Source organism: Rhineura floridana, chromosome 1 (assembly GCF_030035675.1).
Source record: "Rhineura floridana isolate rRhiFlo1 chromosome 1, rRhiFlo1.hap2, whole genome shotgun sequence".
NCBI classification, from domain to species: domain Eukaryota; kingdom Metazoa; phylum Chordata; class Lepidosauria; order Squamata; family Rhineuridae; genus Rhineura; species Rhineura floridana.
In genome coordinates, this window is record NC_084480.1 from 270889187 (window position 1) to 270912412 (window position 23226).

The 23226-nt window shown below is 43.2% G+C and overlaps 1 protein-coding gene across 4 annotated transcripts in view; it reads right to left on the bottom strand.

The window, feature by feature from the left end:
• Positions 1-7516: 7516 nt before the first annotated feature.
• The window catches only part of STAU2 (staufen double-stranded RNA binding protein 2), a 248775-nt gene continuing 233065 nt past the window's right edge, over positions 7517-23226 (bottom strand). For 3 of the 4 annotated variants that reach the window (XM_061601391.1, XM_061601410.1, XM_061601400.1), the window contains exons 14-15: positions 9960-10048; positions 7518-8603 (exon numbers count right to left, since the gene is read on the bottom strand). In XM_061601391.1, the coding sequence (XP_061457375.1) occupies positions 8510-8603; positions 9960-10048 (183 nt within the window). In that variant the 3' untranslated portion in view covers positions 7518-8509. Of the gene's footprint in view, positions 8604-9959; positions 10049-23226 lie in introns of all 4 variants that reach the window. The other variant, XM_061601438.1, reaches the window with a different exon arrangement.

Below are 23226 nucleotides of genomic sequence, written 5' to 3' on the forward strand. Positions count from 1 at the left end.
TCTCTAATTTTGCAAGAGTTGGCACAGGCTTTCTGGTAATATCTGCATGCCTCTCAGAAACTTTAATTTAGCAAGTCAACTAGATGTCCCTGGCCAAAATGCTCCTTCTCAACAGGAGGACTGCTGGAAGGCAAACATACTGCTTTGCAATCCAAGTATTACAATAAAATATACTGGTGATATGTATAAACATTTCTACATCAATGTCATCATGCAAAATTCTGTAAGCATTAGATGCACTCATTGAAAATGTAGCCATTAACATTTCTTTGATAATGAACAAGGTCAGTGCCAGGAAGCACAGATGGACTAAGAACGGGAATACAAAAAGGGGGAACCAACTCTTCCCATTTAATTTTAGATGTGAATAGTGGAGGGGAAAAGCTGTGTTACAGCATGGCCTTTTGTACCCTCTTCTGACAGCAGCATCTTGGATCAGATGAATCCTGCCTGCTTTCACCAGCAATGATACATTCTACAAAATACTGAACGCATTTTCAGTTTGCATTTGTTTCACATATCACTTTGACAGCCTAATTCTGATCTTTGCCAGAAGTCCCAACACAAAAAGATCCCCATTATATGAGCCTCAGTTCTCTAGATCTCCTGATTTGGAGCAAACATTGCTGATGGATTCCAGTTCAAGGGGAGGAGCCTATTCTGAAGCATTTGGAAAGCTCTCTGGAGTTGGTGTGTGTGTGAAGTACTTGTTTGGGCTTGAAGAAGGGCTGCACATAGGATCATAATCTGCCCCTGTGTGCTTTGTGCACCAACCCCCCCACGAACTCCCAAACACACACACAGACTCCCAAAACACACACATACAGAGGCAACTCACAAAATGTACCGTACCCTCATGCAATTCCCCAAAGACCCCCCACCTCCAGGCAGCTCCCCCAAGGACCCCGCCACAGGCAACTCTCTTTCAACAAACCTTTTAGGTTGAGACCTATCCCACTCTGCGTCTGTGTTAGAATTGCTTAATATGTTTTTTAACAATGTTTTTAACCCTTTTTTAAAGTTGTTTTTTAAAAATGTTTTTAATGCTGTTTTGTTTTAATGTATTTTAAGATCTGTTTTTATGATGTTTTAAAGTGTTTTTAGCGCTTTGTTTGCCGCCCTGGGCTCCTGCTGGGAGGAAGGGCGGGATACAAGTTACATAATAAATAAACTCCCAAAACAGTCCCCCAGGCACTTGCTGCCACCATTTTGGCTGCTTACTGGGCTCCTGCTTGGCCAGGCTGCTGCTGCCACTGCCCTACCTCAACCAAATACCTGCCTCCTGCATTGTTGTTGCTGCCACCCACTCCTGCCACCTGCTCGTTCACCTGCTCCCGATGCTTAGTTGCCTGCCCGCTTTTTCGCCAACAATGCTGGCCCACCTACCAGCTTGCTCACTTGCCCCAATGCCAAAGCACTGCCTGCTTGCCCCCCGTGGCTCGCTCACACACTTGCTTACTCATCTGCCTGCCATTCTTGTTTTCCTCACTTTGCCTCCATTGCCTGCTGTCCTGCCCCCGCCCCCCGCCCCATGAGTGACAGCTTACAAAAATAGAATAGATAATTTTACCCTTCCCTGCCAAGGTGGCCTAAAACCCAGTGTATGAATACCTGGGTCTCCAAATATTTGGGATGATTGCTTACAATAGGGTAGTTCATAACTATTCATAATGAGCTAATTGAAAGAATAAAATTAGCCAATCATACCCATAAAGAATTACTACATATAAAGAGCATGTGATAGCACAATTAATTTCTTTCCTGAAATAGAGAGATCCACATACATGTTTTCCTTGTTCTTAAATCATTTGCCTTTTGATCAATTTCTGAGCACAATTCAATGTGCTGGTGCCTACCTTATATGGCTTAAGACCCAGGTACCTGAAAGAATGGCTGTTCCCATACCAACCTGTGTATTGCAGTCATCTTCAGAGGTGCTCCTCCTCTTTGGACCCCCATGATCCAAAGTAGGACGGGTGGCTACCAGAGGCAGAGCCTTCTTAGTGGTGGTGCCTTGTTTGTGGAATACCCTCCACTGGGAAGCTTGCCTGATGCCATTGTTATCGTTTCAGCACCAGGCAAAGACATTCTTAGTTTCCCAGGCTTTTTAATGTAGTATTTTCAATTTATGTAACTAGCTATTTTTTTTACTTTTGTATTTTCTTTTTGCATATTGCTCTGCATACTTTGCTGAAGAATGATGTGTGTATATATGTATATATATTCTAAATAAATAATTTATATATCAAATATAAACAGGATCCAACACAACTTTAGACATGAATACAACAACGTATTGAAGTTTGCTTCATCTGGGGCCAGGTTTTTTTTGTAACGATGGGGTCTTTTAGAAATGAAACCTGCAGTGTTTTGCAGCAGCAACCAGATTCTGCAACTGAGGCCATGTTTTAGGGCTGTAGGATATTAACATCTGTGCCATGTTCCAGATGCAAACATAACCTTTCCTTGGCTTGAATCAGTCTTAATAGTCTTGCTGCAGAGCCTTTAGTATCAGTATCAGTAGTTTTAGGGCCACGAAAAAAATCGACATTCACATCTGTCTACAGAAATTAAGTCTTAGAAAATGTACCATCTGTTGAAAGATTAAACGTGCAGTTGGAGGCCATCATTTGGGCTGACATCGGCCAGTTCAGATTCCTTCTTTTTAATGGCATTAGCCCCTTCGTTTTTCCTGATGAAAATCCTTCCCTTGTGTGCTTCGTAAAGCCTTAGGGCCTAATTAAAATATTGCTTAACTACAAAATTAGGCTTGTAACCTGTTACAAATAGGTCCCTTAGCCTTTTAAAATAAGAGTAGCTATACTACATATTTTTTAACTGTTGCACTGAGTCTCAGTGCTTAAGGAATCTTAAATTTGGCTCTGCAAAAATGGTATCATGGGTAAGAGAAACAAATCCTGCCTGTGGCTTGGTAGACCTAGTAAGAAAAAAAAAGCTTGTTTTCTCAGGAAATTGCTTAGATAGGTGTTGGAATTCACAAGAGAGCAGGATTATGAATATTAACATGTACAGCGTGTGGATAAATAGTCAAAAGACTTAAAGAAATATAGTATGGCAAGACAGCTGCGACCATTTCTGGAGAGGGATAGCCTGACCACTGTTGTTCATGCACTGGTAACCTCCAGTCTGCTTTACTGTAATGCACTCTATGTGGGGCTGCCATTGAGGCTGGTCCAGAAGCTGCAGTTGGTGCAAAATGCAATGGTGCAACTCCTCACTGGGGCAGGGTTGCCAACATGTCACCTCGCTGCTGAAAGAATTGCTCTGGCTACCTATTAGCTACTGGGCTAAGTTCAAGGTGCTGGTTTTGGTTTTGGACCTATATAGCTTGGGACCAGGATACCCGAAAGATCGTCTTACCCCTTATATACCCAGTGGATCACTGCACTCTGCAGGTGAGGGCCTCCTGCAGATACCATCTTATCAGGAGGTCCATTCCACACAATATAGGAAGCAGACCTTTAGTGTAGTGGCACCTACCCTTTGGAATTCCCTCCCCTTAAATATTACACAGGCACCATCTCTGTTATCTTTTGGCGCCTACTGAAGACCTTTCTCTTTCAACAAGCCTTTTAAGTAGAGACCTTATCCCAGTCTATGTCTGTGTTGGAAGAAAAAAAATGTTTTTAAAGATGTTTTATTTTAATACATTTTAATGTCTGTTTTTATGATGTTTTAGAGTGTCTTAGTGTTTTTGTTTGCCACCCTGGGCTCCTACTGGGAACTCAAAAAGCATGCAAATGATCAAACCTGCCCTCACCTCCTCCTCCCTCCCATCACCTCCCTTTTGCCCCTTCCCTCCCCCTTCCTTTGTCCCTTCCCCCTCCCCCTCCTCTTCTAATCCCCACCTTCCCCTTCCCCCTCTCCTCTCCCCCCTCTTCCCCCATGGTCAATTTTATCTATGTTAAGTATGATTGCAGGACAGTAAATCCCATTGAACTCAGTAACTATGCAAATGATCAAAACTGCCCTCCCCTCCTCCTCCCTCCTATCATCTCCCTTTTGCCCCTCCCCCTCTCCTTCCAATCTCCTCCCTCCCCCTTCTCCTTCTCCTGCTCCCATCTCGTCTCCCTTCCCTCTCCTCTCCCCCATGGTCAGTTTTACCTATCCTAACCATGATTGCATGGGAGTAAATCCCATTGAACTCAATAAACATGAAAATGATCAGATCTGCCTTTCCCCTCTCCTCTCCCTTTCTCCTCCTTCCCCTCCCCTATTCCTTCTTTCTCCTCCCCTGCCCACTCCAGCCCTCCCTCCCCCCATGGTCAGTTTTACATATGCTAAGCATGACTGCGTGCGAGTTAAACAGAGTTAAAGAGGAAAGCACAAAAGCAGGACTACAGCTGAACATCAAGAAGACTAAAGCAATGACAACAGAAGATTTATGTAACTTTAACGTTGACAATGAGAACATTGAACTTGTCAAGGATTATCAATACCTCGGCACAGTCATTAACCAAAATGGAGACAATAGTCAAGAAATCAGAAGAAGGCTAGGACTGGGGAGGGCAGCTGTGAGAGAACTAGAAAAGGTCTTCAAATGCAAAGATGTATCACTGAACACTAAAGTCAGTGCATTCTTGACTGGGAGTCAAGTAGTGCATTCACTACAGCTGCCCAATTCCCCTGCTTTTAAAAGTTTGGTAGAAATATGTGTTGGCTATAAGTACGTTCTTAGACAACAAGTTTTTTTTTTTGCAATTAGTGAATATATGTTTGGAAATATGGCAAAAATGCAATACTAATTGTATTTAATAGGCTGTTATTCAGCAAGTTATAAGTTTTCTATCATAAACCATAAGACACTAATTCCTAACGGTACTTGATTAGCCTGTAGAAGAGTTTTGGATGGAATCACCATTTTAAAGGCTTAATCCTGTGAAGTACTGCAAGTATTCTACATTTATAAGATGCAAGTCCCTTCCTGAAGCAAAAACCCAAAAAACATGCAGGATAGAAGCTAGAAGCTGAAGAATATGGGGGACAAGAGACTAAAGAGTTCATCCCTTTGCAGGACAGGACTCTAACAGAGAATTTACATGGGTCTTTTTCTGAACGATTGTCCTGCAGAAGGGACACCTCCATTTCTTGCAAGGCACACGAAGCCATGTTGGTCCCTCATCATGGGAAGGGCTGTAGTTCAATGTTAGAGCATCTGCTTTGCGTGTGGAAAGTCCCAGGCTTGCTTCCTGGTACTTTCAGGTAGGGCTGGGAAAGACCCTCTGTCTGAAGCTGTGGAGAGCCACTGCCAGTTAGATGGACCAACTGTCTGACTCAGCTTCCCGTGTTCTTATTTGTTTGGCAAATGGGATGAAAGCAAGGCTAGAGCAAGCTGCCTTGTTTGCTATAGGATAAGGTCAGTGGTGTGCATATTCTTTGCTTTTAAAGAAAACATGCAAAGGTAACACAACTTTTATACATACATACATTCTGTGATTTGCAGGCATTCTGCAATTTATGTGCTATTTGCATTTTTCGTTTGGGTTTGACACAAGGAATACACAGTATGATTGTAGAATACCACGCCACAATGTAACTTCTTTTTTATCCCTCTTTTTTTGTGGGAGTAGCCATTCATACTTTAAATTTTGGCACTAACATGTTAGTACACAGGTTTCTGTGTAGACTCTCCCCCTAAGGCTGGATAGCCAGTAGTCAAACAAATTTTATATGAGTTACAGTATATGAATACATTTGCCTTCTGGGTGAATTCTCCAAATACACCATAATACCTTATGTCTGTCAAAGTCCTGAATGTGCACTTTGTGTTAATTCTCCTTAGCTGCTCTTTGTTTTCTGGTAGCAAATTACGCTTCTGAAAATGTAAAGGTGCACATTTTCCTTGACATGTTTGTTATGCAGTTGGTGACTCAACACGATAATGCTGTAAACAGAAATAAGACCAGGCTTCAACATATCAAAAGGTAGTACTTTCAGAGGAGACAGTGCACAGTAGAAAATATAGCCTGATCAGGTTCTTCATATTAATAACAGGTGATAGGACAAGAACAATGGCTGTAAAGCACAGCGCCCGTCTGAAACCCTGATGAACTGCTGCCAGTCAGTGTCGGCGTTTGACGGCTGAAGGAGACTGCTTGTGAGAACCTGGAGATCACTGGATGAAAGAATGCTTTTAACTGTAACTTTTGAAATAATGTTTTAAACTGTAACTGTTTTTAGAAACCTGTTGTTGTTGCTTGTTTGGGAAGAAGGGCAGGATATAAATTAAAAATAAAAATAACAGATAGCATTGAGCCAAATGGGCCAATGGTTTGACTTGGTACAAGGCAGCCTTCATGTTAGTATAACATATCTGAAATATACCTGAAAGAGCAGGTCCGTAATCAGGGGCGTCACTACTGGGGTGCGGAGGGTGCGGACCGCACCCGGGTGACACCCTGAGGGGCGTGACACCCAGAGCCATCCCGCCCCATGCCGTTGGCCGGCCAAGGAGCTGAGAAGCGCTCCGGGTCGGCGCAGCCAACTCCTCCTCGGAGGTGGGCGGGCGAGACCGCTTGCTGGCAGTGAAGCCGGGACGGGCCTTCCACCACCAGCCTGGAGGGCGTGGTGAGTGCGCGTGCACATGCAAGACCAGCCACCCCATCCATGCACCTAGGAGGGTGCGCGCCAGAGGTCCACACCCCCCCACACTCCCGCTAGTGACGCCGCTGTCCATAATCTGGGGGTGGTCCTGGATCCATCTTTGTCACTAGAGGCCCAGGTGACCTCAGTGGCCTTTCATCAGCTTCAGATGGTAAGACAGCTGTGGCCATTTCTGGACCGGGATAGCCTGACCACTGGTGTCCATGCACTGGTAACTTCCAGGCTGGATTACTCTAATGCGCTCTATGTGGGGCTGCCCTTGAGGTTGGTCCAGAAGCTGCAGCTGATGCAAAATGCAGCGGCGAGACTGCTCACTGGGGCAGAGAATTGCCAATATGTCACCCCGCTGCTGAAAGAATTGCACTGGCTACCTATTGGCTACTGGGCTAAGTTCAAGGTCCTAGTTTTGGTTTACAAAGCCCTATACAGCTTGGGACCAGGATACCTGAAAGGCCGTCTTATCCCTTATATACACAGTCAATTATTGTGCTCTGCAGGTGAGGGCCTCCTGCAGATACCATCTTATCAGGAGGTCCATTCCGCACAACATAGGAAATGGACCTTTAGTGTAGTAGTGCCTACCCTTTGGAATTCCCTCCCCCCCCTTAAATATTAGACAGGCACCATCTCTGTTATCTTTTTGGAGCCTACTGAAGACCTTCCTCTTTCAACAAGCATTTTAAGTAGAGACCTTATCCCAGTCTGTGTTGGAATTGCTTTTTAATATGTTTTTAAACCATTAAAAAAAATGTTTTTAAAGCTTTTCTGCCCTGGGCTCCTACTGGGAGGAAGAGTGGGATATAAATCAAATAATAAATAAATAAATAAATAAATAAATATAAGTGACCAGTGTTATTTACAAATCGAGAAAGAGATGACACAACTACTTTATACATGAACTGATGTGGTTTTACTGCATTGGCCACATAATTCAAATATGCTGGTACAGAATACAAATGCAAATTAATTCTTCTGCTAACACTGGCAGTTTGACACCTCTGCCCCACCACATTTTGTCCTCCCAGATGACATTTCCATCCTTTTCCACTGTCAGAATGCAGTTATTAAAAACACTCAGTTGATGCAAATGATAGATTGATACAAAACACAGAATGGGGTGTAAATGTGCTTCACACAACAGAGAGCAGAATTAAAGGGAGGAAAATGTTCCTTGGAGGCAAAGTTCCTTTTCAGTCAACAAATGGCAAGGGAAATCAAATACCATCACTGCTTTCTCTTGTAGTATATTGTGAATGGCCATTAATATTTAAGGAAATACTTGTCATGATTTAAACTTTGCAAACAACTCAGAGAAGTGCATCTTACAGCAATAATGTATTCCATAAGAGTATGAAGAATGCATAATGTTGGCATAAAAAGAGAAGCTGTATGACTATATATGAAGACAACAACTCTCACAGCACTGTCATTGATTAATTTTAAAATATTCAAGCATAATTAACAAAAGAAAAGAGGAAAGCTAAACTTATTCTACACTATAAAGAAGTCAAATAACTCAGCCCAATGTTGACTTTTCCTTTCCTAAGGAAATTAATCAACTGTAAACCTAAATCCTCATCCTACTAAGTCTTAGTTAATTACTTGCTGTTTAAAACTCTGCTGGTTTGGATTTTTGTTAACTCTGGAGCAGTTTGAATTATTTATTTTTAGATATATATTTTTAGGCTTGGAGAGGAAATAGTGTTTTATTTCTTTCTCCCTCATTCAATAAACAGTACCATGTATACTATCTCGTTAGAATAGTGTTGTCTTCACATAAGACTCAATAATGGTATTAGTCATTCATTTCCTTGTACACATACACCCTATTGCGTGTTGACAGGTTTATAAGGATGCAGTGGCAGCTGCGGGTGCTGGGAAGCTCCTAGGCGACAGCCTTTGAATCCTTGCAGTCCTGAGCAATGGTGCCTGAGTTAGTCTGTTTATTGTCTGCGTTTTCTCCCAGATGCTTGACTTGTCTGAAAGATTAATACATTAACAAGAGCAGTAAGGTCCAAGGTTGCACATCTTTAAGACATTTTTATTAGCAGATGGCACATGAGATTCAAAGGTCACCACAAGGGGGTACATTTTAAAGTGAAACAACAATATTTATGTTCAGATACTATGCTGGTGAGATCATGTGGTAAATGGTTCTGATTAAATTAGTTTACAAATAGCCACTATATATCAGTTGAAAATTCAAAATCCATGTCTTACTTTTATCTAACAGTACTCACTTACGAAGAACTTGCTCCTGTCTGGGGTTCAGCCAAACAGGTTCAGCTAAAGGAGGAGGAAAATATAGCTATCTAGTCATGTCCCGTATTTGAACAATCTGATGACTTATGGTACATTGATCTAATATTCTATTCAATCAATCTGTACATTCTGCATGATATTGTTTCCTATATCTGCACTTGCACAATTAAAAACAAAACAGAAGCTATGTGTCCAAAGGTGGAGCAGGCAGTGTATTTAATATTGTCTTCATTTGGGTAAAATATAGTGCAAGGTTACACTACTTATATACTGTTTCCCATCTACAATAGTGCAGGCTTCACATGGCAGGATGCAAATCATCGCACTTGTTTCATAAATCAGAAGCACATGGAAATCTGGTATCATCTGGTACCATACATGAAATGCAAAGCAACAACATTTGCCTTGTTCTGCAGTTCTACAGTGACTACTTCTTAGCAAATGGTATTTGTAGATGTCCACTATACAACTCAGGCTACAATCCTAATACCTACTAACTTGACAGTATGTCCCACTGATCTCAAGGGGACTCACTTCTGAACTGATATGTATAGGATTGCACTGTCAGAGGTATTTGCCCTGCCCTATAAATTCTCTGAAGGAAATATGACATGCATGTGGAACTTTACCCTCTTGGGCTGCCCTCTTCACTTACAGAAAAGAGACAGCAGCCTTAATTTAAGTGCAGCTTCCTCTAGTAATGCAAATGGTAGCTTGTTTGTGCAGTAGTTCCCCTAGAGTATCAGATACGTGGTGCACATCAGAATGCTCACAGTATTCTAGAGTGAGGGGCAGCCCTTGTGAAGTTCGTCAATGAAGGATGCTGACTCCAAACTATGAAAAGGTGAAACCCAAATCCATATTAAGCTCCTTCATGTTTGCATGGGACCTCCCATTACATAATGATGTAAGGTAGTTCTGAAACTTCTCTGCAACGGCACCAAGTTGTCAAAGCTTTTACATGGATATTGGAACAAAAGAGGCCAGATATTTTGGAAAGGTCCATCTACAGCATTTCTATTAAGCACATCACACATGTGTCCAAAAGAATACTGTGAGAGTGGCTCTCTTACGTTTCAAATGAACAGTTTTCAACCTTCACTGTTGCTTCCACTGGATCCAGTCCTTGTTCTGAAAATTGTTTCAAGGCACTTAAAGCTGCCTGTAACACAGAAAAAATGACAAAATAATAATTACAAATACTGCAGTAGGTGCACTATTAGCAACGTGTGGAATGCTTTAAGACATCAAATATGTATTCAGAAACACTGACAAAGCTCAGAGCTATAAAGATACCTTAAAAACAGATGGATTTGTGAACAAACACAAATATTTTTTTCATTTTCACTAGAAGGTGAACAAGATTCACTTAATGAGGGGTACTTTTCTTTTGTTCAGTTCAGCTTTGCTCATATTTAAAATAATATATAAATATTATAAATAATAAAATAAATATATAAAAATATTTTAAAAGAAATACATTTGTATAAATCAACCCTATAAAATGAAGCAATCAAAATAATTATACAGATCTATATTTTTCTGCTTCACATGTTACTTAGAGCCCAAAACTTCATATTGTGGTAGACATGGGTTGTTGCCAAAACCATTACTCAATAACACTGCAACAAAATGTTGCAAATCTCCCCATCCTCACAAGTGGCAGCTAATGAAGTGAAGCACAGGTGGGGAAACTCTCAATTTGCTGATGCAATGTCTCACCTTTTTTAAAAAAAATCATTTTTATTTGTTTTGAAAGTTCTGTAGTCAATCAACAATAAAAAATACAAAACATGTATACATAAAAAACATTAGGATGCACACCTTAACATGGTGAGGGGGTTTGAGAGTGTTGAAGAAGCTGAGAGCAATGCCATCAGGAGTCTAGACCAAGAGGCTAGACTCCTAGCAGGGGCACCCAAGGCGGAATGGTCAAAGCTGAGACACCAGACTAAGATGCAGCCAAACACAGAGGAAGGCAATGGTAAACCACCTCTGAATACCTCTTACCATGAAAACCCTATGAACAGAGTACCCAAAATGCAACACTAGATAGTGCTGGAAGATGAGACACCCAGGTCAGAAGGCACTCACTGTGCTACTGGGGAAGAACAAAGGACAAGTACAAGTAGTGCTGTGACTAATGACGCAGCTGGGTCAAAGCTGAAAGGAAGCCCAGAGGCTGATGCGCACAGATGCGAAAGGAGAGTCTGGAGTTGTACGATGCACAGAATAGGAACATGGAATGTGAGAAGCATGAACCAGGAAAAGTTAGAAATTGTCAAGCAAGAAATGGAATGTATCAACATTACAATACTTGGCGTGAGTGAATTAAAATGGACAGGAAAGGGACATTTTCAATCAGGCAATTACAAAATATTTTATGCAGGAAATGAGAAATCAAGAAGAAACGGGGTTGCTTTAATAAGAACATAAGAAGAGCCTGCTGGATCAGGCCAGTGGCCCATCTAGTCCAGCATCCTGTTCTCACAGTGGCCAACCAGGTGCCTGCAAGAACACTCTCCCCTCCTGAGGCTTCCGGCAACTGGTTTTCAGAAGCATGCTGCCTCTGACTAGGGTGGCACAGCACAGCCATCACAGCTAGTAGCCATTGATAGCCCTGTCCTCCATGAATTTGTCTAATCTTCTTTTAAAGCCATCCAAGCTGGTGGCCATTACTGCATCTTGTGGGAGCAAATTCCATAGTTTAACTATGTGCTGAGTAAAGAAGTACTTCCTTTGGTCTGTCCTGAATCTTCCAACATTCAGCTTCTTTGAATGTCCACGAGTTCTAGTATTATGAGAGAGGGAGAAGAACTTTTCTCTATCCACTTTCTCAATGCCATGCATAATTTTATACACTTCTATCATGTCTCCTCTGACCCGCCTTTTCTCTAAACTAAAAAGCCCCAAATGCTGCAACCTTTCCTCGTAAGGGAGTCGCTCCATCCCCTTGATCATTCTGGTTGCCCTCTTCTGAACCTTTTCCAACTCTAGAATATCCTTTTTGAGATGAGGCGACCAGAACTGTACACAGTATTCCAAATGCGGCCGCACCATAGATTTATACAACAGCATTATGATATCGGCTGTTTTATTTTCAATACCTTTCCTAATTATCGCTAGCATGGAATTTGCCTTTTTCACAGCTGCCGCACACTGGGTCGACATTTTCATCGTGCTGTCCACTACAACCCTGAAGTCTCTTTCTTGGTCGGTCACCGCCAGTTCAGACCCCATGAGCGTATATGTGAAATTAAGATTTTTTGCTCCAATATGCATAATTTTACACTTGTTTATATTGAATTGCATTTGCCATTTTTCTGCCCATTCATTCAGTTTGGAGAGGTCTTTTTGGAGCTCTTCGCAATCCCTTTTTGTTTTAACAACCCTGAACAATTTAGTGTCATCAGCAAACTTGGCCACTTCACTGCTCACTCCTAATTCTAGGTCATTAATGAACAAGTTGAAAAGTACAGGTCCCAATACCGATCCTTGAGGGACTCCACTTTCTACAGCCCTCCATTGGGAGAACTGTCCGTTTATTCCTACTCTCTGCTTTCTGCTTCTTAACCAATTCCTTATCCACAAGAGGACCTCTCCTCTTATTCCATGACTGCTAAGCTTCCTCAGAAGCCTTTGGTGAGGTACCTTGTCAAACGCTTTTTGAAAGTCTAAGTACACTATGTCCACTGGATCACCTCTATCTATATGCTTGTTGACACTCTCAAAGAATTCTAATAGGTTACTGAGACAGGACTTTCCCTTGCAGAAGCCATGCTGGCTCTGCTTCAGCAAGGCTTGTTCTTCTATGTGCTTAGTTAATCTAGCTTTGATCATACTTTCTACCAGTTTTCCAGGGACAGAAGTTAAGCTAACTGGCCTGTAATTTCCGGGATCCCCTCTGGATCCCTTTTTGAAGATTGGCGTTACATTTGCCACTTTCCAGTCCTCAGGCACGGAGGAGGACCCGAGGGACAAGTTACATATTTTAGTTAGCAGATCAGCAATTTCACCTTTGAGTTCTTTGAGAACTCTCAGGTGGATGCCATCCGGGCCCGGTGATTTGTCAGTTTTTATATTGTCCATTAAGCTTAGAACTTCCTCTCTCGTTACCACTATTTGTCTCAGTTCCTCAGAATCCCTTCCTGCAAATGTTAGTTCAGGTTCAGGGATCTGCCCTATATCTTCCACTGTGAAGACAGATGCAAAGAATTCATTTAGCTTCTCTGCAATCTCCTTATCGTTCTTTAGTATACCTTTGACTCCCTTATCATCCAAGGGTCCAATCATCTCCCTAGATGGTCTCCTGCTTTGAATGTATTTATAGAATTTTTTGTTGTTGGTTTTTATGTTCTTAGCAATGTGCTCCTCAAATTCTTTTTTAGCATCCCTTATTGTCTTCTTGCATTTCTTTTGCCAGAGTTTGTGTTCTTTTTTATTTTCTTCATTCGGACAAGACTTCCATTTTTTGAAGGAAGACTTTTTACCTCTAAGAGCTTCCTTGACTTTGCTCGTTAACCATGCTGGCATCTTCTTGGCCCTGGCGGTACCTTTTCTGATCTGCGGTATGCACTCCAGTTGAGCTTCTAATAGAGTGTTTTTAAACAACTTCCAAGCATTTTCGAGTGATGTGACCCTCTGGACTTTGTTTTTCAGCTTTCTTTTTACCAATCCCCTCATTTTTGTGAAGTTTCCTCTTTTGAAGTCAAATGTGACCGTGTTGGATTTTCTTGGCAATTGGCCAGTTACATGTATGTTTAATTTAATAGCACTGTGGTCACTGCTCCCAATCGGTTCAACAACACTTACATCTCGCACCAGGTCCCGGTCCCCACTGAGGATTAAGTCCAGGGTTGCCGTCCCTCTGGTCGGTTCCATGACCAACTGGTCTAGGGAATAGTCATTTAGAATATCTAGAAACTTTGCTTCTTTGTCATGACTGGGACACACATGCAGCCAGTCTATGTCCGGGTAGTTGAAGTCACCCATTACTACCACGTTTCCTAGTTTGGATGCTTCCTCAATTTCATATGTCATCTCAAGGTCTCCCTGAACATTTTGATCAGGGGGACGATAGATCGTTCCCAGTATTAAGTCCCTCCTGGGGCATGGTATCACCACTCACAACGGTTCTGTGGAGGAGTCTGCCTCTTTTGGGGTTTCGAGCTTGCTGGATTCAATGCCTTCTTTCACGTATAGAGCGACTCCGCCACCAATACGTCCTTCCCTGTCCTTCTGATATAGTTTATATCCAGGGATAACCGTATCCCACTGGTTTTCTCCATTCCACCCGGTCTCCGTTATGCTCACTATATCAATGCTCTCCTCTAAGACCAAGCACTCCAGTTCTCCCAACTTGGTTCGGAGGCTCCTAGCATTAGCGTACAGGCACTTGTAAGCAGTGTCTCTCTTCAAGTGTCTTTGGCACTTGTGGTTAGGCCTGTGGTAATTTTGCTCTTCTGAATTTATATCCTGTGCCCCTGCTCTCACAATGCCTACTTCTAGGCCTACCCCTTTTAAAATTTCATCATTTCTTTGGTTTTTATCCCAGGGGGGAGGTTTATTCCGAACCGGACCTTTCTCAGCTCCTGTCGGGTTTCCCCCCTCAGTCAGTTTAAAAGCTGCTCTGCCATCTTTTTAATTTTAAGTGCCAGCAGTCTGGTTCCATTCTGGTTCAAGTGGAGCCCGTCCCTTTTGTACAGGCCCGGCTTGTCCCAAAATGTTCCCCAGTGCCTAACAAATCCAAACCCTTCCACCCAACACCATCGTCTCATCCACGCATTGAGATTGCGAAGCTGGGCCTGTCTGGCTGGTCCTGCGCGTGGAACCGGTAGCATTTCAGAGAAAGCCACCTTTCAGCTTTCAGCATCCTACCTAGCAACCTAAATTTTGCTTCCAGGACCTCACGGCTGCATTTCCCCATGTCGTTGGTGCCAACGTGCACCACGACCACTGACTCCTTCCCAGCACTGTCTACCAAACTATCTAAACAACGGGCGATATCCGCAACCTTCACACCAGGCAGGCAAAACACCTTGCGGTCTACACGCCCATCACACACCCCACTGTCTGTGTTCCTAATGATCGAATCACCCACTACAAGGATCCCTCTAGCCCCTGGAGATATATCCTCGGCATGAGAGGATAGCTGCTCATCCCCCAAGGAATGGGTCCCTTCTAAGGGGTCGTTTCCCTCTTCCTCAGCTGGATGCTCTCCTTCCCCGAGACCATCGTTCTCCATGATAGCAGGAGAGCTATCATCGCTGGAGTGGGACACAGCTATAACGTCCCTGAAGGCCTCCTCCACACACCTCTCTGCCTCTCTCAGCTTTTCCAGGTCTGCCACCTTGGCCTCAAGGAAATGAAGTCGTTCCCGGAGAGCCAGGAGCTCATTGCACCGAGAGCATACCCACGACTTCTGTCCAACAGGCAGATAGTCGTACATGCTGCAGGCGGTGCAAAACACTGGAAAGCCCCCACACCCCTGCTGGCTTCTTACCTGCATAGTTTTGTTTAAGGTTTATTACGTCAATGGGTTGGAGACTGCAGTTTAGTTGAGGTCAGGGAACAGACGGGCAGAATGGGGGGCCCTGGCCTCCTCGCCCTGCTGCCGAACTCGCTCTGCTGCTTAACTCGCCTTGACGCTTTGTCAGCTGGGGCCTTGACGTTTTGTCAGCTGGGGCTCCCTCTAGCTCGTGGAGCAGGCTCCCTCGCTAGGGTGCTCTGACTTTATATGTGTGGCTGGTTCCTCCCAGCTACTGCTGCCAGCCAGTGATGTGTTACTTGAGGCTGATGGCTATCAGCTGGGGCTTAACTCTTTAGTATTCTCTCAGGCTTCCTTCCTGAGCGAGGGGCGGGGCTGTTTAAGCTTTTGGCTGCTTTTAATCTCAGCAAGGGGCTGCGCCTTCCAGGCAAGTCTTTTGTGTTTGTTGTTTTCCCACCTAGAACAGCCTGACCTTTCTTTAACCTAGGGAAACAGAGCTTGTGGTTGTGTTTCAGGAAGGCTGAAGCTGCCCTTTTTAGCAAGGACTGAGCTGACTCTCTCCCTGTATGTATCGATGGAGTTTCCTTTCCTAGTGAGAAGTGATGTAGCAAAAGCAATTAGGAGCTACAATGCAAGGTCTGAGCGAGTGATACGGGAAACCTATTAACATAACCATCATCCAAATCTACGCTCCAACGTTAAACACAGAAGAAGAAGAATTTGAGAGATTTTATGCAGAAGTACAGGAGGAAATTGATCACACACCAAACCAAGATATGATGATAATCATGGGGGACTGGAATGCAAAAGTACGGAACAGAGAAGAACCAGGAATTGTGGGAAAATGGGGCTTAGGAGACAGAAATGAAGCAGGGGAAATAATAAAAAAATAATAATAAAATTTTATTTGTTAGTCGCCCATCTGTCCGACTTAACGGACACTCTGGGCGACTTACACAATATAAAATACATTATAAAACATATGCATACAACAATCACAATATTAACATCAGTTCATTTAAACCATCCTTCAATAATACAGCATAATAGCCTAACCCACCCCAGAGATCCCATAGGCCTGCCTGAATAGCCAGGTCTTTAAGGCTCAGCGAAAAACCATCAGGGAGGAGGCAAGTCGAAGGTCAAAAGGAAGCAAGTTCCAGAGGGTGGGGGCCACGATCGAAAAAGCCCTCTCTCTGGTCCGCACCAGCCTAGCTGTTTTTACCGGTGGGACCGAAAGAAGGTCTTGTGAGGCTGATCTTGTTTGGTGGCATATTTGGTGATGCTGAAGGCGTTCCTTCAGATAAACTGGGCCAAAACCGTATAGGGTTTTAAAGGTTAATACCAACACCTTGAATTGGGCCCGGTATACAACCGGCAGCCAGTGTAGCTCCATCAACACTGGGGTGACATGGTCCCGGTGACGGCTCTGCTTTATTAAGCGTGCTGCTGCATTCTGTACCAGCTGCAGTTTCCCGACCGTCTTCAAGGGTAACCCCACGTAGAGCGCATTACAGTAGTCTAATCGAGAGGAGACCAGGGCATGTATCACTCGTGGGAGCAGATGTATAGGAAGGTAGGGTCGCAGCCTCTGTACCAGATGAAGTTGGTACCAGGCTGCCCGGCTTACAGCAGAGACCTGAGCCTCCATGGACAGCTGGGAGTCCAAAATGACCCCCAGGCTGCGGACCTGGTCCTTTAGGGGCAGTCTCACCCCATTAAGCACCAGGTCTAAATTTCCCAACCTTCTCTTATCCCCCACCAGTAACACCTCGGTCTTGTCGGGGTTCAGCTTCAGCCTGTTCTCTCCCATCCATCCACATACGGACTCCAGGCAATTGGACAAGGTTTCCACAGCCAACTCTATTGACCTATTCTGTGAGTAATTCTGTGAAGCCAATAATTTTTTTCTTGCAAACACATTTTTTGAGCAACCGAAAAGACGACTGTACACATGGACATCACCAGATGATCAATATAGGAATCAAACTGATATAATTGGCAACAGAAGATGAAGAAGTTCCATACTTTCTGCAAAAACAAGACCAGGAGCAGACTGCGGTAGAGATCATGAACTGGTCGTATCGAAAATCAGAGTAAAGCTAAAGAACAACAAAGCAATCATAATGCCAAAATACAATTTAAATAACATCCCAGAAAAATATAAATATCAAATAAGGAACAGATTTGAGACACGTTACCAAATTCTTTCAAGCTACACAGGAAGTGGATTGGACTGTGAAAGACCAACCCAAATTGTGTTTGCATTTTTACAAATTTGTAGGGCAGTACAGTATTTCAGAGAGGAGTTCAGGTCTCCTGCTCCCCTGGTGCATTCACTATAGCTGCCCAATTTCCCTGCTTTTTAAAGTTTGATAGAAATATCTGTGGGCTATAGGTATATTCTTAAACTGCAAGCTTTTTTTCTTATTAGTGAATTTCTCTGCTTTTTAATCTGGGAGGTAAGAAATGGGATCCTGTGCAAGCTTGCCAAGAATGGATTGACCATTTGCATGCTTATTGAGTTCAGTAGGATTTACTCCCCTACAATCATGCTTATGATAGGTGAAACTGACCACAGGGGATGGGGAGGGGAGGAGGAAGGGAAGAGGGGAGGATGGGGATGGGAGCAGGAAGGTGCGGGAGGGGAGGAGAAGGACAGGTTTGATCATTGGCATGTTTATTGAGTTCAGTGGGATTTACTCCTGTGCAATTATGCTGACCATGGGGAGGGGAAGGGAATTGGAAGGGGAGGGGGAGAGAAGGGGCAAGAGGGAGGGGATAGGAGCGAGGAGAAGGAGGGTGGGCTTGACCAGTTGCATACTTTTTGAGTTCAATGGGATTTATTGAAAATGGAAATGGACTGCCTTCAAGTCGATCCCGACTTATGGGGACCTTATGAATAGTGTTTTCATGGTAAATAGTATTCAGAGGTGGTTTACCATTGCCTTCCTCTGAGGCTGAGAGGCAGTGACTGGCCCAAGGTCACCCAGTGAGCTTCATGGCTGTGTGGGGATTCAAACCCTGGTCTACCAGGTCGTAGTCCAACACTGACCTGGGGAGGGGGCAGGGAGGGTAGGAGGAAGGGAGGAGATTAGATGGGTGGGCACTGTGCAGAGGGGAAGCCCCTTTCCTTTCCAAAAGGAAAACATTGTGAATAGTATCAATGCTTTTCAGGTTTCCCCCCACCTTTTCATTCTACAGCAGGCATATGCAGCCTCCCACCCAAATTTAAACCAAAGCTGTCATTGGCCACATCCACACCAGACCTTTATTTCACTTTGGACAGTTATGGCTTCTCTCAAAGAATCCTGGGAAGTGTAGTTAGTGAAGGGTGCTAAGAGTTGCTAGGAGATGCCCTGTTCCCCTCACAGACCTTCAATCAGAGTGGCTAACTATTAAACCATCTGGCCACTGGAGCTCTGTCAGGAGAATAGAAGTCTCCTTTCAGCACCCTTCACAAACTACACTTCCCAGGATTCTCTGAGGGAAGCCATGACTGTCTCACATGAAATCAAAGTCTGTTGTGGGTGCAGCCCCCTGATTAGCCAAGCCAAGCCAAGCCAAGCAGCTGTGAGTCTGGCTTTTGGAACACTGACAACTTGTTCTTACTGAGCATGCCTGACATTATCATTCAGTTCAATGCAAAATTAATTAAAAATCAGCCGGACATTTTTTTTAACTTTTAAACTGCAGAAGATGAAGGTCACAGTATGGGGCACCGTTAGTAACAGGATTACAGGTCCTTTGTGAATATGGCTGATTCTTAATGAATTTCAACAGATTATGAGAACTCTGAGAGAAAAAAGTTGAAAAGGACTCTGTTTTCTCTCTCTCTCTTTAGACTTTGAACTCTCGAATCTTTCTGACTGTTTGTTTATCGCCATGAAAATTGAGAGGGTTGTTAAGCAAGTGTTTCTGAGTTCAGGACTATATGTTTTGTAAGGTTTTGTTCTGAAATGAGCTTATGGGAAGCATCAGAATGACATGGGGGTATTTTCAATTTAACATTGTGGAATGTGAAAAATCCACGCTGGCTATAGTATACTACCATTCTCATGGCTGTATAATATTGGAACACAGTATCATGCATGTGTTGTACAGAAACTAAAAGTAGCACAACTATGTGCCAGAGGTGCATGCTGTAAGTTCTAATGTAGAAACGAAGAGTGTCCTGTGTTGTAAGTCTGCCTAGATGAGAGACTGGCTGCCACCCTACGCTTTCTGTAGCAACAGTGGTACAGAGGTATGATAAATAAAAATCTCTCAATGGGCTATCTGATTCCCTCTAATGTAGTTCAAAAATAACACTTTTCTGAAATATTTTCACAGTTGTTTTCATTGCTTTTTTCACTACATTCAACCGAGAGCAGCAAGTACATACTAAAACAGGATTAACAATTCAACAGATTCATTGTAGAGCTCCCATTAAGTACTTCAGGTTTTGTTCCCGCCACACTGCTATTTTGTAGCTCCTTAATGAAATATTAACCTAGTTTCTCACGCTGTTTGCAGAATTCATTCATGGGAACCTCTGTTACTTTCTTTACCCAGAGCATCTGTCTCTATGTCTTTGAACAGAATTTCATCAGCAATGCTGAACAAAAGCGTTCGTTCCCACTGAACGCATTTCAAGGATAAAAAGGTGAAATACATCTATCTGACCTAATTTTTTTTAAAAAATAAAAACAATTAGAACAGGCTTTATTACAATATTATAGATGCATCCAGGTAAGCAGTATGTGTGTGATTATCATGTGACAAAACAGTGTAGTCAGCATTACATCCTGCGGTGCATCATTGCTCCAATTTTAAAGGGTTTTGCACGTAGAAACTTGCCCTTCATTAAAGAAATCCAGTTTCTGAACCTGTCTCATCCTATCTCCCTGGACACTACCTCCATCGTTAGAACTCTTTTCTTTAAGATATTAAATACAGTTTGGATTTTGCACCCTGCATGCATGTATCTTTGCATCATTTCCACCTGTACACTAGGAAGTAAATTTCTTTTAGCAAAACCTAAAACCCACTGCTTTACTATCCTATCTCAAAGCCTCACCACTTTCAGCATGCTGCATCAGTACACCTATGAAGTGGAAAGTCTTTCCCCATGGCCCATCATTCTCCTGTTACTCAGTACCAATCACAGAGACCTCCTCCTGTATTCGGCAGTAGAAAAATTAAAAACGGATGGCATCAGTGGTGGTGGCATTGCTGCTGCCAAGAGTGCGCCTGGCTCCAGTGCCAACAGTGGTGTTCACACTGAGACCGAAAACAGAGTCTGCAAAGAGTGCAGCAGCGTTTGTGCTCAGCATTCAGCACTGTTGAAATTCTGCCATTCTGGGGTGTGTGTGGTGGCAATCTTTACAGGAGCACTCCTGGTGCCCTTGGATAACATTGGAGGAACACTGCCTGTGAGTAGACACAATTGGAAGTGATGCTCCCCCTACTTTTGTCTTTTCTTACCTCTATCACAGCTATGTGACATACAACCCCTGACTACCTGAAAATACAAATCAAGTTCTACCTGCTTTAACAGATATTTTGGCCAGCAACTTATAAATTACTTCATGCATGTAAATTGGGGTGGGTGGGAAGGATTGCCTTCAAGTTATTAATGGTTCACCATTCATTTCAAGCCATTCATTATAACTAAAGAGAATAAAAAAATCTCAAGAGAGCTACTTAAAAGGCATCAGTAAACCAGCAAGTGAATGAGGATTGCCTTCAAATTTAATTAAGGTTTTCTTCCAAACACCAATTAACATGTTATTCTAATCTAAAGTTCCCCAGAGTGTGTTTATAAATGTCTTCCAAAATGCAACCTTGGGAAATGAGTTCTGTTGTTACTACTGTATCCTCACCCACCTTTTTGCTTTGGCCCCCCTTTTCTGCATGCCCCCCTCCCAGGGTTAGCCATGTGGCATTGCAACCATCTGGCCAAAAAAGCTTCCCACCCTGGTTCAGCACTAGAGGGCCTTGGGTTTACTCCACAAAATCAATTTAATCATCTTTTAAAGACATCTATGTTGGTGGCCATCACTACATCTTGTAGTAAAGAATTCCATAATTTAACTACACACAGTGTGAAAAGTACTTCTTGTCTGTCATTCGGCTTCACGAAATGACCCCAATTTCAGTATTATATTATTACCAGACCAGGCACATAAGGCCTGCTCTCCACTGAAGCTACGCAGGGTCAGGTCTGGTCAGTGCCTGGATGGGAGACTGCCTGGGAACCATATGTAAGCTGCCTTGGGTTTCATGAAAAAAGAAAGGCGGGGTATGAATGTAATAAATAAAATATGTGAGAGAGAACTTCTCTCTACGCATTTTCTCCACACCATGAATTATTTTGTGCACCTCCATAACGTACACTTTCCCCCCTAAGCTAAAATGCCCCTAATGTCAGAAGCTTTCCTCATAGGCAGAAAGCTCCACCCCCTTGATTATTTGTCCCCATTAACATCACCCACCCCATTATTACCCTATAGCCTAATATGATTGGTTGATTAGTTCTGTGACATTATCACATTCTATATATGATCCCTAATTGGCTGATAAATATAGTGCTGGATAAAGAAGCAAGTCTGATATAGTAGTAAAATGGCCCTAAAACAGCACAAAGAATGCTAAATATAGGTTGAGTTTTTGAGGAAGATACTTTTTGCACCCATTGATGACATAGTTCTAGTAATAATGTACACTGCAGAATAAATATGAGGATATTTCATTTTATGGACAAATGTATGCCTTGATTCCTTTTATATATATATATATATATATATATATATATATAAATGTAAGACCTGATGCCGATGTCACAACGTGACAGTGGGAGCAGATGATCCAGGAAGCTACATGGTGGCCACAGCGGCCATTGCCTGGGCCTTGGCAACTGCGGCCCTACTACACATGGTGGCAACAGATGCAGCTTGGGTGGGAGGCTGAGCAGAAGGCCAGTGGTGGTGGCGGTAGGTCAGGAGGCAGCTTTGGCAACCTAGGGAGGGATAGGGGAACTTCGGCAACCCATGGGGTGGAGCTTTGGTGACAATAGGCAGTTGGTGAATGATGTGAGGAGGGACAGAGCCCCAGTAGGTCATGTTTTTATTAATTATACATGTACATTTTTACTGCACTATAGCAGGTAGGTGGGCTGGTTCTCCCGCTTTTGCTATCTACTCTGCATGTACTTTATTCATTCTGGTATTCTGTGAGTGGCACTTGTGTGTTCTGGACTGTGTTGCTTGGATGTTTGGGAATTGGATAGAAAAGCTTTGTAGGAGGTGTTTTATAAGAACATGCAGTAGCAGCCCACATACATTTGGCTTTGCTCCCTCCCAATTGCCAGGTGTTGGCAGGCTGTGATGATTCTGTCCACTATTGAAAACACAGACTCTGTTCACCCTGAGCACCAGCTATTGTTAAACTCTGCTCCCTTTGTGGTTCAGCTGTCCATTCTCCATAATTTCAGGAGACCTGGTAATCTATACCCCTCCATCCCCGATAGCTAACTATGGAAAGATAAACAGGAGGTAGAGGCGGGAACAGCACTGAGAGGGGATCTTAATTGTGTAGATGAAGTTGGAAGCTGAAAGATTTGAATATGGGTGAAGCATAGAGTGAAAGAATGCATGGAAAGAGGATGGTAAGTACCTCTAAATACCAGTTGCTGGGGAGCCCAAGTGGGAAGAGTGCTGTCGTGCTCAGATCCTGCTTGTGGGCTTCCCATAGGCATCTGGATGGCCACAATGAGAACAGGATGCTGGACTAGATGGGTCTTTGGTCTGATCCAGCAGGGCTCTTCTTAAGTTTTTACAAGTCTGAGGTGCAATTGGTGAAGATTAACTGTT